General features: G+C 57.3%; 2 protein-coding genes across 6 annotated transcripts; one reads left to right on the forward strand and one right to left on the reverse strand.

Annotated features, from left to right (window-relative positions):
• The first annotated feature begins 4,056 nt into the window (after window positions 1-4,056).
• SLC16A11 (solute carrier family 16 member 11) lies at window positions 4,057-6,775 on the forward strand. 5 transcript variants are annotated; one of them, XM_077892953.1, is made up of 5 exons: window positions 4,057-4,299; window positions 4,839-5,046; window positions 5,312-5,455; window positions 5,624-6,391; window positions 6,478-6,775. In XM_077892953.1, the coding sequence occupies exons 2-5, from the start codon at window positions 4,845-4,847 to the stop codon at window positions 6,720-6,722; spliced, it is 1,359 nt and encodes a 452-aa protein (XP_077749079.1). In that variant the 5' UTR covers window positions 4,057-4,299; window positions 4,839-4,844; the 3' UTR covers window positions 6,723-6,775. The 5 variants fall into 5 exon arrangements, with proteins under 5 accessions (XP_077749079.1, XP_077749078.1, XP_077749081.1 ...); XM_077892952.1 differs by lacking the exon at window positions 4,057-4,299 and adding an exon at window positions 4,331-4,496; XM_077892955.1 differs by lacking the exon at window positions 4,057-4,299 and adding an exon at window positions 4,349-4,617.
• Window positions 6,776-7,386: 611 nt separating this feature from the next.
• SLC16A13 (solute carrier family 16 member 13) lies at window positions 7,387-10,970 on the reverse strand. Its single transcript, XM_077892956.1, has 4 exons — window positions 10,352-10,970; window positions 10,061-10,204; window positions 8,684-9,421; window positions 7,387-7,982 (listed from the first exon to the last, which is right to left on the reverse strand). Exons 1-4 carry the CDS (start codon window positions 10,548-10,550, stop codon window positions 7,786-7,788), a joined length of 1,278 nt encoding a protein of 425 aa, XP_077749082.1. The 5' UTR covers window positions 10,551-10,970; the 3' UTR covers window positions 7,387-7,785.
• Between the last annotated feature and the right edge of the window lie 1,370 nt (window positions 10,971-12,340).

Consider the following 12,340-nt stretch of genomic DNA (forward strand, 5'->3'; position numbering starts at 1 on the left):
GTATCGCAGCTTCTGACTGTGATCCCATCACCAGGCTCCCCCAGCTGCAGACTCAGCAAATTCCTTACTACCCCCCCACCCCGGCCCCTGCCCTTCCCCCCACTGTTTGGGGGGGTGGGGGTGGGGGGCCTAGCTCAGATCTCCATTCATACACGGCCACCCAAGCGGACTGGTTCCCTGCACACATGGAGCCCCGCTGTCCCATGTAGGTGCCCCCCCCGCTGCCCCCATGTTTCGTTACCCCCCTCTTCCCAGAGCGTCTCAGCAGATGTGCTGCCCTGGCTCCGAACCACGATTCCTGACCTTTATGCTCTGTTTTCTCCCACTTTTCCAGGCGCTGGGTCTGGCCCTTGAGGTCTAGGTTGACTTCCCAAAGCCTGGTCTCTGGGTGAGCTGAAGGAGAAGATTTGGGGGGTGAGGGGTAAGAGTCCCCTTTATTAGGCACTTAGAGGCCCTGGGTCAGCTGGACCAAACTCCAAAAAGCCTCATATTTTTGTGTACCTCAAGTACAGCCATTATTTCCTTGCCTGTCCTCTTCCCTCCTACCCACCCACCTCTGCAGAGGACCCCCCCCAGCCGGTAGACCCAGGGAATGGCTGGGCGCAGCTTGAGGCTTCCCCTGCCCCCCAAGAACCTCCTGCAGGCGCTTCCATGAGAAAGGCCCAAAGCAGTATTAGAGTTCACAGGCACAGATGCACTCCCAGATCCCATGGTCCCCAAAGGGAATTATCATGTATAGACTTGGACCCTCCCTTTTGATCTCTAAAGACCTGCCCTGGCTCAGCATCTGGTTTTGGGGCTTTCTCCACGTGGGCAGGCTGGTCCCTCAGAGCTGCTCCTTTTGATTCCGCCCCATCCCGTGGAGCACCAGGCCCTGGGTCTGCTTGTTTCAAGAGTCTCTGGCTCAGTACTGTCCTAGGGGAGGCGCCCACTGTAGATTGGCAGTGGGTGGGGACAGGCCATTACTGTTCTTGCAGGGGGTTTCGCTGCATCACCAGTGAGGACCTGGGGAGAAAAACTTAAATAATTTACTTAGTCATTTAAAGCATTATTTTCCCACACATCGAAGATTATGAAGTAGAGGGGGTGCCTGGCTGGTGCATGCAACTCTTGATCTTGGGGTTGTGAGTTTGAGTCCCATGTTGGGTATGGAGATGACTTAAGTAAATAAAACTGAAAAAAAAAAAAAAGAAGAAGATTATGGGGGCCCCCTGAGTGGCTCAGTGACTGAGTATCTGCCTTCAGTTTGGGTTGTGATCCTGGGGTCCTGGGATCGAGTCCTGCATTGGGTTCCCCGCAGGGAGCCTGCCTCTCTCTCCCCACCCCCTCTCTCATGAATAAATCTTAAAAAAAAAAAGATTATGAAGCAGAATGAAGTAGGATGCAAATGTCCACATGAATTTTCAAGGTAAGACAAGATGTTTCAAAGACATTTCCCACATCAAGAAAAGGTATAAGACCCCCGACTTTCTTGCCCACTCCGGCTGATGGGAGTCCCCATTCTCAGCTCAGCATCGAGTATTACTGACTACTAGTGAATGCTAACATCACTGGAAATTTGGGTGAAGCATCAGTCTTTGGGGAAGCATCTGGATTCCTTAGCCTGGCCTTTGAGACCTGTGACTATGGGAGTCTCTGCCCTGTGCTATCCTCCATGCTCTCTCGTCTCCACAGAGTTGCTATTTGCAGCTCTCCAAACAATAAATAATATGCCAAGCTGGTTATGCCTTTGTGATTTTCCACAAGCTGCTCCCATTGCCTGGAATGCCCCTGCCCACGCAACCATCTGGCAAACTCCTACTCATCCTTCAAGACCCGGCATAAAGGGCTCCTCTTGTGTGAAGCCTTCCCAGCAGGCCCAAGTGGAATGAGTCAGCTCCTCCCATGCAGCACGCCGTGATGTCTGTGTCCATCTCATTGTGTTGAGCTCTCTGCATTTCACCTTTTCCCTAATTTCATTGTGGGGGCTCGGAGGGGAGAGACTGTATTATTCATAGTTGTATCTCTAGCCCTAAGCATAGCATCTGGCATGGTTCATGTCTATAAATATTTTGTATGAAGGAGCAAACGAACAAAGCTTATTTTGACTCCTTTCTTTTTTGTTCATAGTCAAGATAGGGAGGCTAGCATTTTCTCATAAACTTTGGAAAATGCTAAGAAAACTGCTCACCATAAAGGAAAAACAAAAAAAAATCATAAATAAATAAAAAATAAAGGAAAAACAAATTCACTTGACCTTTTTGTCACCACTCATATCTTATAACCTGTGTAGTTCTGCTGAGAACTCATGAGACCAATATGGTTCTCTGCCGTCTAGGCATATGGGGAGAGGGTGGCAGCACTGGAGGGTCCAGCCAGGGTCCTCCAATAATCGCAGCAAGAGCGACTGACACATAGCACACTGCAGGCACTGAGCTAGGTCCCATAAACGTGTGTGTCTACACAATGACTCATTCCAACCCTGTACCAGCCCTACCAGGTAGCTACTCTCATGATCCCCATTTTAGAGATGAGGAAGCTGAAGCACACAACTTGCTCACAATCCTACAGCTAATACCTGGTGGAGAGTCCAGCTTGGGAAGTCCATTGTCCCAACCTCAATGCTGTGTGAGCTCCATAGGCAAAAGATGTGTAGTGATGATCATTTGGGCTAATGATCATCGAGGGCCGTGCCTTTTGGGTTTTTTTTTTTTTTTTAAGATTTATTTATTTATTCAGAGAGAGAGAGGGGGGCAGAGACACAGGCAGAGGGAGAAGCAGGCTCCATGCAGGGAGCCTACGTGGGACTCAATCCCAGGTCTCCAGGATCCCACCCCCGGCTGCAGGTGGTGCTAAACCGCTGCGCCACCGGGGCTGCCGGCCGTGTCTTTTGATGATCACTTACCCCACTCCCAGGCTTTGGGATGCCCTCTGGGTTCATAAGTAACCCGTAAAGATGCTTGGCGTCACTTTGTACGTCTCCTAGACCCAGGAGGCCCAGTCTCCTCTTTGCGCTATATGTTTACTCCATGGTGCAGAGGGTGTGATTTGTTGGGGGGGAGGGGGCTCTGCTTGGGACTGAGTCCTCAGCAGCCATTTCAGGACATAAGCTTCCTGCTCCTCCAGCTTCACCTGCCAGGTATCTCCCATAATAGGAGCCCAGAAACCAGTGAGATCACTTTCCTAGGGTGTACATGGCAGGACTGGCAACCCTCATGGACTCCTGTTCTCCGTCCAGGACGTTTCAAGGAGAGGGGAGCCCAGATGTACAAATTCAGGGGTAAGGAAAAGCTAGGCATGTCCTTGGAGCAGGTGAGGCGCTTAGGGCTGTCAGAAGGGCACAGGAGAGAGAGGAGGGAGATGGGATGCCGCGGTGGGGGGAGTGCACTTTGGGGCATGCAAGGCCTAATATCCAAAGCAGAGAAATGTGGTTGTTTTACTCGAGTTGCAGATACGTTCTCAACAACTAGGAAACACTGCCACCATGTGGCTCTCAGGGAGGCTGGCTCCAAACTGTAAATTGCCAAATTTTCTGCTACCGTGTAACAATTAAACCAAAAAGCACATCTCTTGATTCAAACAGCTGAAGTAAAGTAACCTTGAGGTAAAAAGGATACTTTTAAATAAAGTTTGCTGAGAAATTAATGCTTTGGGTTCACTTATCGGATTTCTTACTTTGCTTTTAAAATCTGAGTCTTCAGTGGTTCCAATCCCCTGGATCCTTCCTTTTTCCCAGTGACCCTTCTCTTAGAATCGTAAACGCCCTGGCCCTGCAAAGGCCCTGCCATTTCCAGGCCAATTAGGCATCAAACTGCCCCCAGGCCATTCCCTCCACTGTGGCATTCTGTTTCAGTCCTATTGCTGTTCTCTGGTACCCTCTGCACTTGGACAGATCCAAATTCAAATATTTCCACCATCTTTAAGCTGGGTGCTTTGGGGACGAGGCATCTAATCACTCTATTCCTCGGTGACTTCGTCTGTAAAATGGGCATGGCATCTTCTTCAGCCGTTTCATGTGAGCATGAACAGGTGACTTGCATCAAGTGCCTGGCACACTACAGCTCCTCAAAACGGGGGAATCCTCTTCCGCTTGGCCCTTGAGAGCTGGTTATTGTTGAACAAAGAATGAGAACTCAGTGGAGGTCGGTGATATGATATCCGACAATTATCTGCGCTCCCCCTCCCCCCCCAACAAAAGGTCCCTGAGAACAAAAATACTCATCGCGGCCGACTTTGGAGGATTTGCAAGGGTTGCCGATCCGTCCCGGGTTTGCCCGGGATGGCAATCCGCGCGTTTCCACCGCGAGCAGCAGGCGGCAGGTGCGTGGGCTTGAGCCGGGCGGGGGTGGAAGGATTGTGTGTAGATAATTCAATCCCCGTGGGACTCAGCGGCTGGCCTCACCCCCGCGGCTCGGCCGATTGGCTGAAGGTGTCGCCTCCCCCGCCCTCGGCACCCCAGCGTCCCAGGTGACTCGGTCCCCAGTGGCGATCTCTGTTTACCGAGAGAGCCGGCCCAGGTGGGGCTCCATCCCGGCGCTCCGCGCTCGCTCCCCGCTGGGGCCCCGCCCGCGCAGCAAGCGGGAAGAACACCTGGCCCGAGCTGCTCCTCGCCCTTCCCCTCCCCCGCCGCCCGGAGAGGTCGGGTAAGGGGCAGGGGTGTGTGTGGGTGGGGGCGTCCCGGGCCCGGGAGCTCGCGCGGACCCCGGAGATGTAGCCCTAGGCCTGGTTCCCATCCCTCCCCCGCGCCGTGCGGTGCTCGGGGTGACGTGCCCACCCTGGGCGAGCGGCCAGAACCTGGATCTCAGGGATGCCCGGGTCCCTGAGGAGGCACAGACGTAGTGTGTTCCCCTCTTCCCCAGACGGCGATGACCCCCAAGCCGGCCGGACCCCCGGACGGGGGCTGGGGCTGGGTGGTGGCGGCCGCAGCCTTCGCGGTGAACGGGCTCTCCTACGGGCTGTTGCGCTCCCTGGGCCTTGCCCTCCCTGACCTCGCGGAGCACTTTGACCGGAACACTCAGGACACTGCGTGGGTCAGCGCCCTGGCCCTGGCGGTGCAGCAGGCAGCCAGTGAGGGGGGCCCCCGAGGTGGGAGGCGGGCACCGGGGTGGCCTGGCGGAGCGTGTGCGTGGTGATGGAGGACCCACCTGATGACCAGACAACCCGAGAAAGGGGGAGCCGGTGGGATTGAGTTCTAAAAAAGAGAGGGTCTTGAGGTCAAGGGGAGGGGGGTGTTGGGCTGGGGAGGAGCTTAGGCCTGGCTAGCAGCCTAGAAGGGCTGGCTCGAGTCTGGGGGCCCAGGGGCGTGTCTCCCTTTGACTCCGCCCCCTCCTAGGCCCAGTGGGCAGCGCTCTGAGCACCCGCTGGGGGGCGCGCCCCGTGGTGATGGTCGGGGGCGTCCTCACCTCGTTGGGCTTCGTCTTCTCGGCTTTCGCCCGCAGTCTGCTGCACCTCTACCTCGGCCTGGGCGTCCTTGCTGGTGAGGGGAGCGGGACACCCGGGACCCTTAGGGGTGATGTTGGAGAGGGGCGCTTCCTGGGGGCTGGAGGCCAAGGGGGCGGGGCCTTCTGCGAGGGTCAGGGCTGGGATCACTGCGGCGCGCGCGTGCCCTAGCTCCCCGTCCTCACCTGGTCCTGTCGGTTCGCAGGCTCTGGCTGGGCCCTGGTGTTCGCCCCGGCCCTCGGGACGCTGTCCCGGTACTTCTCCCGCCGTCGAGTCTTGGCTGTGGGGCTGGCGCTCACGGGCAACGGGGCCTCCTCGCTGCTCCTGGCGCCCACCCTGCAGCTCCTCCTTGATACTTACGGCTGGCGGGGCGCCCTGCTCCTCCTTAGCGCCGTTACCCTCCATCTGGCCCCCTGTGGCGCCCTGCTGCGACCCCTGGTGCTCCCTGGCGACCCCCCGGCGCGACCCCGCGGGCCCTTGGCTGCATTCGGCCTGGATCTCTTCGCGCGCCGGGCCTTCCTAGTCTTTGCTCTGGGCACAGCCCTGGTCGGGGGCGGGTACTTCGTCCCCTATGTGCACTTGGCCCCCCACGCTTTGGACCGGGGCTTGGGAGGGTATGGAGCGGCGCTGGTGGTGGCGGTGGCTGCGGTGGGGGATGCGGGTGCGCGACTCGTCAGCGGCTGGCTGGCCGACCAAGGCTGGGTGCCCCTCTCGCGGCTGCTGGCGGGGTTCGGGGCCCTGACGGGGCTGGGGCTTCTGGCAGTGGGGCTGGCGCCCTTGCTGGGGAGCCCGGAGGGTTGCGAGGGGCCCCTGCTGGCCGCGGCGGGGGCCTACGGGCTCAGCGCGGGAAGTTACGCACCCCTGGTTTTCGGTGTGCTCCCTGGGCTGGTGGGCCTCGGAGGCGTCGTGCAGGCCACAGGGCTGGTGATGATGCTGATGAGTCTTGGGGGGCTTCTGGGCCCCCCGCTGTCAGGTAAGGGCCTGAGCCACCAGATCCTTCGGCCACCATCCTGTGCCCCTGGGTCCCAGGCCCCTGAATTCCTTTCCCCTTCTTCACAGGCTTCCTAAGGGACAAGACGGGAGACTTCACGGCCTCCTTCCTCACCTGCGGCTCTTTCATCCTCTCTGGCAGCTTCATCTACCTGGGGCTGCCAGGGGCGCTGCCCTCCTGCCCACCAGCCTCCCTGCCAGCCTCCCAGCAGGCCACCTCTCCTCCCCCTGAGAGGGGGGAACTGCTCCCCACTACTCAAGTTGCTCTGCTTTCCCCAGGAGGCTCTCAATCCACTCGGGACACCACTTGTTGACCATTTGTTTGAGCCACTCCCCCAATAAAGAATTTCTACCCAGTTTCTCACAAGCTCCAACTCAGCCAGTTGAGGAGGCTGAAAACATTCTTTCTACTTAAGATATTCAAGGGGGCGCCTGGGGGACTCCATCTGTTAAGCCTCTGACCTGATTTTGGCTCAGGTCATGATCTCAGGGTCGTGGGATTGTGCCCCCAGTGGGATCCCCGCTGGGCATGGAGCCTGCTCAAGATTCTCCAGTGCTCTCTCCCTCTGCCCCTCCCTCACAGTCGCTTCCCTCTTCCTCTCTCCCAAAAAGCAAGAAAAACAAAACAGGGAATCTCTGAGAAGCTGCCTGCCTGTGCATTTCAGTGTGTTGGGGTGAGGGGGGTGGGCAGGAGGGGACCATCTGCTAACTCCTCCCTGCATTTCAGGCTCCTGTCCCTGGCCTGAGGGAAATGCTGGACCAGACTTCAGCTCTCGAAGCTTTAGTTCCCCTTCCCAAGCCACCCCCACCCTGTGTCCACCCTTATCTTCTACAGCAAGAAACAGGAGATCAGTGGCCACAGGGAGGAACTGTGGTCCAGGGTTAAAGTGGATACCTTCCCTCCGCTTCGTAGCCATGAACTCATTCAGCCAATCCCAGGGCATGAGCCCCAGCTCTTTCTGAGTTTCTGACAATGACTTGGTTTCCTTATTCGGTTTTATCTCAAAAGGGCATCCCTCTTTCCCAAATGTCTGTCTTCAGAGAAGAAAGTTGGTAGGCAATGCTAGAGATCACAGGTAAAACATGTTAAGTCTCTTGACCTTTGGTTTTCATAGCTGATTCTGAGCTCTGGGCAGCTGGCTGAGCCCCTGGATTCTTTGGCAGAGGTTGTGGGAGCAAAGAAGAGATAATAGGCCTCGAGGAAATACTAGGTGTTGGCACTTGCATTGCAACCTCCCCCTGCCAGGCCTGCCCGGGGGGAGGTGGATCAGGATGCTCAAGGCACTGTGGTTCTGTGGGCACCAAGATGGGGCAGGAGGGGAAGATCTGGTGCTGCCAATGTCTGGCTTTCTGGGTCTCACAGCCCCTTTTTGGAGTTTAGTCCTCTTCTGGCTCTTCCTTGGACAGAGAGACTTTGGTTTCAACTGCCTCTCTTATGCGGTCCTGAGGCTTGGAGGTAGAGGCCAAGGAGCAGAAATGAGGCAGAGTCATGAGGATGCCACTCCCTGCCAGGAGGAAGGACCCCGCCACCACAAAAGAAGCTGTGTAGTTGCCCGTCACATCCCGGAGGTATCCTAGGTCCAAGAGAGAAAGAAAGAACACATATCGGTGAGCCATTTCCTGAGAGTGATGAAGGGAAGAGAGTAATCCTTAACCCATCTTCTCAGAAGAGTTAGAACTCACAAGGCAGGACCAGATGAGCTCGAGGACTCTGGGGTCTCAAGGTTTCTACAGGTAATTTCTGGAGGGTAATTTCAACCACCCTTCTGCCTTCAGAAAGGGCCTCTCAAACCAGCCAGCAGACACTTGGGTATCCAGGGGTGGACAGGCACACCTGTGCTTTTCTTTCAAGCAAGTGTGGCCCTCCTTTCTACACTTCCAGTTAATAGTTAAGAGGAGAGAGTCAAGGATCTGAAAGTTTTGGCGTCTGGGACATAGAGAACTTTGACCCAACAGCTCAGACACCTGGGCTGGGGCCCAGGAGGTCAAGGGAAAAGACAGCACCTGCAGGCTATGTCTGGCCCAGTCCAGCCAGGTCCTCAAGCTGTAGGCACCCTGCCAAGGGGCCCTCATAGCTTCTCTGGGTCTTTCCACAGCCCCAATTTCTCTGCCCCATGGACCCACTTGGGGGCTGCTCTGACCGGCCATGCAGGCTGTGTTCTGTGTCAGACTGGAGGGCAATATTCACATACACTAGAATGCAAATAGTCCCCTCCCTAAACTGCGTGATGTGGCAGCCCTGAGCCCTGCCTCCCAGAAACCCAGTCCTTCTTACCTGACAGAGGAGCCCCCAGCAGGCCCCCAATGCTCTCGACCATCTGTACCAGTCCCAGGCCACAATAAATCCTTCCAGTCCCCACTAATTCAGGCAACACAGAGAAGGCCACTGGGGTCAGGGCACCTGATGTGAAGCCATAGGCCACAGCCAGAGCCATCAGGGCCGTGGGAGTGTGAGCCACGGGCAACAGGGCCAGTGACACCCCAGTCAGTGTGGTCCAGAGCATCAAGAGCCGTGCCACAGGTCCCGGGACAGCATCTCCCAGCCACCCAGAGGCCACACGTCCCACGAGGTCAGAAATTGCCACAACTGACACCAGGAAGGCAGCGGACAGTGGGTCCCAATCCAGGTCCTGGAGGTGGGCTATCAGATGTACGTAGGGAATGAAGTAGCCAGTGTTGATAAGTGTGAGGGCAACAGTGTAACGGAGGAAGGGGCCGTGATGAAGGAGGGAGGTGAGTTGGGCCCCAGGGCCCCCCACAACAGGATCCTCCATCAGGGACAGTGGGCGGAGGAGAGCACCACAGGCCACCAGGTGGAGGGAGAGGGCAGACACCAGCAGTAGAGCCCCTCGCCAGGCATAGAGGCTGACCAGCCATTGGAATAGTGGGGCAAACGCAAAGGAAGAGAGGCCCACGCCGGTCAGTGCCAGCCCTGTAGCCAGGGATCGCCTCCGAGAGAAGTAACGGGACAGGCAAGCCAAGGTCGGAGTGAAGGTCAGGGCCCAGCCAGAGCCTGTGGAAAAGGAAGAAACAGGGATTGGGGGACCCTTAGGGAGCCCAGGGCACCCAGTGATTCCACCATGGGTAGCAAGAGAACGCAGCACAGGCCTGGGTTAGGACCCTAGTATCAATACTTCCCAGCCGCACGACCCTGTGCATTTTATTCACTCTCCCAGCCTCAGTTCTCCTCTCCTCATCTGCAAGACGCAGGTAAAACACCTCATGGGCAGGTGGAGGTTCAGAAATACTGTCCGTAAGAGCAGTGACTCGGTCAGAACTTTGGAAGTTAGGCACGGGCTATACCACTTCTGGCTGAATGATATTGGTCTGGCAAGTTACATAAGTTTCCAGAGCCTTGTTTTGTCTGTTTGTAAACTGGATAATGATATCAGCAGCCACAGGACCTGGCACAACGTTATGCTAATTCTTCCTTACACTCCAGCCCCATCAGCCCTGGGCTTGCATATTCTGGCTTCCACATCTTTGAATTTCTCAATATGCCCACACCATGTTGATCACTTTAGTCATCCCTCCTAAGACTTGCCCTCTGGTACAGGTGCCAGCTCCTCCTGTAAGCCTCTGGGAAGGGGCAGGAAAGAAGGTGAGAGTCCGGAGCCGGCTAGCCCTCTCCTGCCCACGTCCTGGGCCTCACCTGAGAGCAGCCCGATACTGAGGTATAGGTGGGTCAAGGTGGTAGCAAGAGAGGCGAGCAGCATCCCCGACGCGGCCAAGATGCCCCCGGCCATCACCACCGGCCTGGGCCCGTACTTTGTGCTCAGGGCGCTGCCCACCGGGCCTGAGAAAGAGGAAGACGCGGTCCGCGAAGCTCTCCGGCGGCCTCCGCCAGGGTCTCCCCAGCCCCGCCCTGTCCTCTCCCGCGTCCCCGCAGCTCCCTTCCCTTCCGAGGGAGGGTGGCAGGCCTCCGGGCCGGCGCGGCACTCACTCCCGAACTGCTGCACCGCGATCCCTATGGAGGCGATCCAGGAGACCCGCGCCGCCTGCTCTTCAAACGCCGCCACTAACTCCACGAAGAAAACGCCGAAGGAGCGCAGCACCCCGAACACCAGCGCCGACTGGAAGAACGCGGAGAGCACCACCATCCACCCCCAGCCCCCGTCGGGGGGCTCGGCCCTGTGCGCCATCGGCGAGGGGATCGGGCTGCCGCCGCCCCGCGCGCCCGGGGCGGGAGCAGGGCGCGGGACCCTCCACCTCTGCGCACCCAGCCGCCCGGCCTCGCGGCGGAGCGCAGGCTGCTGCTGCCGCCGGGGAAGGCACCGACGACGGAGGGACCCAGCCCAGCGGCCTAGGTGGGGCGAGCGGCTCCCGGGGGTGTGGCTCCGTGGGCCAAGCGCAGCCTGTCGAGGCCTGGGCGGGACCGGTCCGGGGCGGGAAGCCGGGGGCGCAGACGTTCAGCCCGGAGCCGGGAGGCGGCCGGTCTCCCGGTGGGTTATCCGTCTTATCACTGCAGGCGTCAGCTACCTGCCGGACCTGGCCACGGCCCGGGTCCACCCGCCGCGGGTGGGGAAGCAGGACTCCCGTGCGGGGGTGGAGCCCGGAGGGCGGGGCGGGGCTTAGAGCTGCGTACTGGACCGGGACAGTGAGTGCAGCGCATGCGTCAGGAGGGGATCGCTGGAGGCCGACTGGATGGGCCCCGCGTGACTAGGGACCTACCGGGAGGCTGCTGCGTCTCCGGCCCCCTAACCGGCCCGTCTGTCCACATTCCCGCACCGCGACTCTCACGTGGGGAGTTCACGGGGCTAGGTGGCGGGTCACCCGGTTCAGGAGAGGAAGACACCCACTTGCTTAATGGGGGGTCCAATGGCGAGGTCAGGTCGGGGGTGAACAGAGGCTTCCTGCGCGGAGTCAAACGAGATACCTGCCCTAGGGCCTGAGTACGCCAAACCCTACATGCCTGGATCCCTGGGGGCTCAGGGGCCCAGGACGAGACCAGTGGGAGGCTGGCGTTCGTTTCTGCAGCGGCGACTCAGTTCCTGTTGCTTCTGTGGTCGCTAACAGGAAATCTACAAGTCACAGAAACCAAAAATAACTCGAGAGAGGAAGGGCGGCTGTGAGCGCACTCAGGACCTCCCCAGCACCACCTACACCCCTCCCTCGGTGGGGCTGAACTCTTTTCCTCCACCCTCTGCTAAAACTATTTGCTAACAGCGGGTTTTGATCCCCTGATGGGGTTGACTGAAAGACATGAACTCTTAGCAGGGGAGCAGTCAACTCCTCCTACCCAAGTAGGCAGTCCTCCACCATATGTAACATCGATGGCTTGGCTTTCTGTTTCTCCACTGTAATCCATGCTCCCTGGGATCCTGACCTTGCAACCTTAGGGAAGGAGGACTTTTTTTTTTTTTTTTTTTTTACAGAGAGAGTGCATGTGGGGTGGGGAGGGCTGGGGGGAGAAGTGGGGGCAGAGAAAATTTTAAGCAGGCTCCTTGTTCAGTGTGGAGCCTTACAGGGGGCTCAATCTCCCTATCCTGAGATCAACGACCTGAGCTGAAATAGAGTCCAAGGCTTACCCGATGGAGCCCCCCGGGCTCGTGGGGGCTGTGTAATATCAAAGAGTGAACTGAGCCTTATAATTTTATATGTAGGAAATAACAAACTTTGTTAAGTGGACTTAAAACTTTGGCAGGTGGGAAATGTGCCAAGACTTAGAAATCAATGTGTCTGTTTAACCTAGTATAGCAGTGTGTCATCTTTAAGGGTCTCTAAGACATTGAACCTCTCAGCTGGTTTTCCTAACTGTAAATTTGGTGATAATAATAGTACCTACTTTTGAGGGTTGTCAGGGAGAATCGAATTAGAAACCCTATGCACTAGAATGCTTCATTCAGGACCTGACAGGTAGGAGGGGATACATAAGATTAGCAGGCCTCATTTTCAACAGGGCATAAGCTGCTGTTTCTTTCTTTCTTTCTTC

This window comes from Canis aureus, chromosome 3 (genome assembly GCF_053574225.1).
Source record: "Canis aureus isolate CA01 chromosome 3, VMU_Caureus_v.1.0, whole genome shotgun sequence".
Classification (NCBI taxonomy): Eukaryota; Metazoa; Chordata; class Mammalia; order Carnivora; family Canidae; genus Canis; species Canis aureus.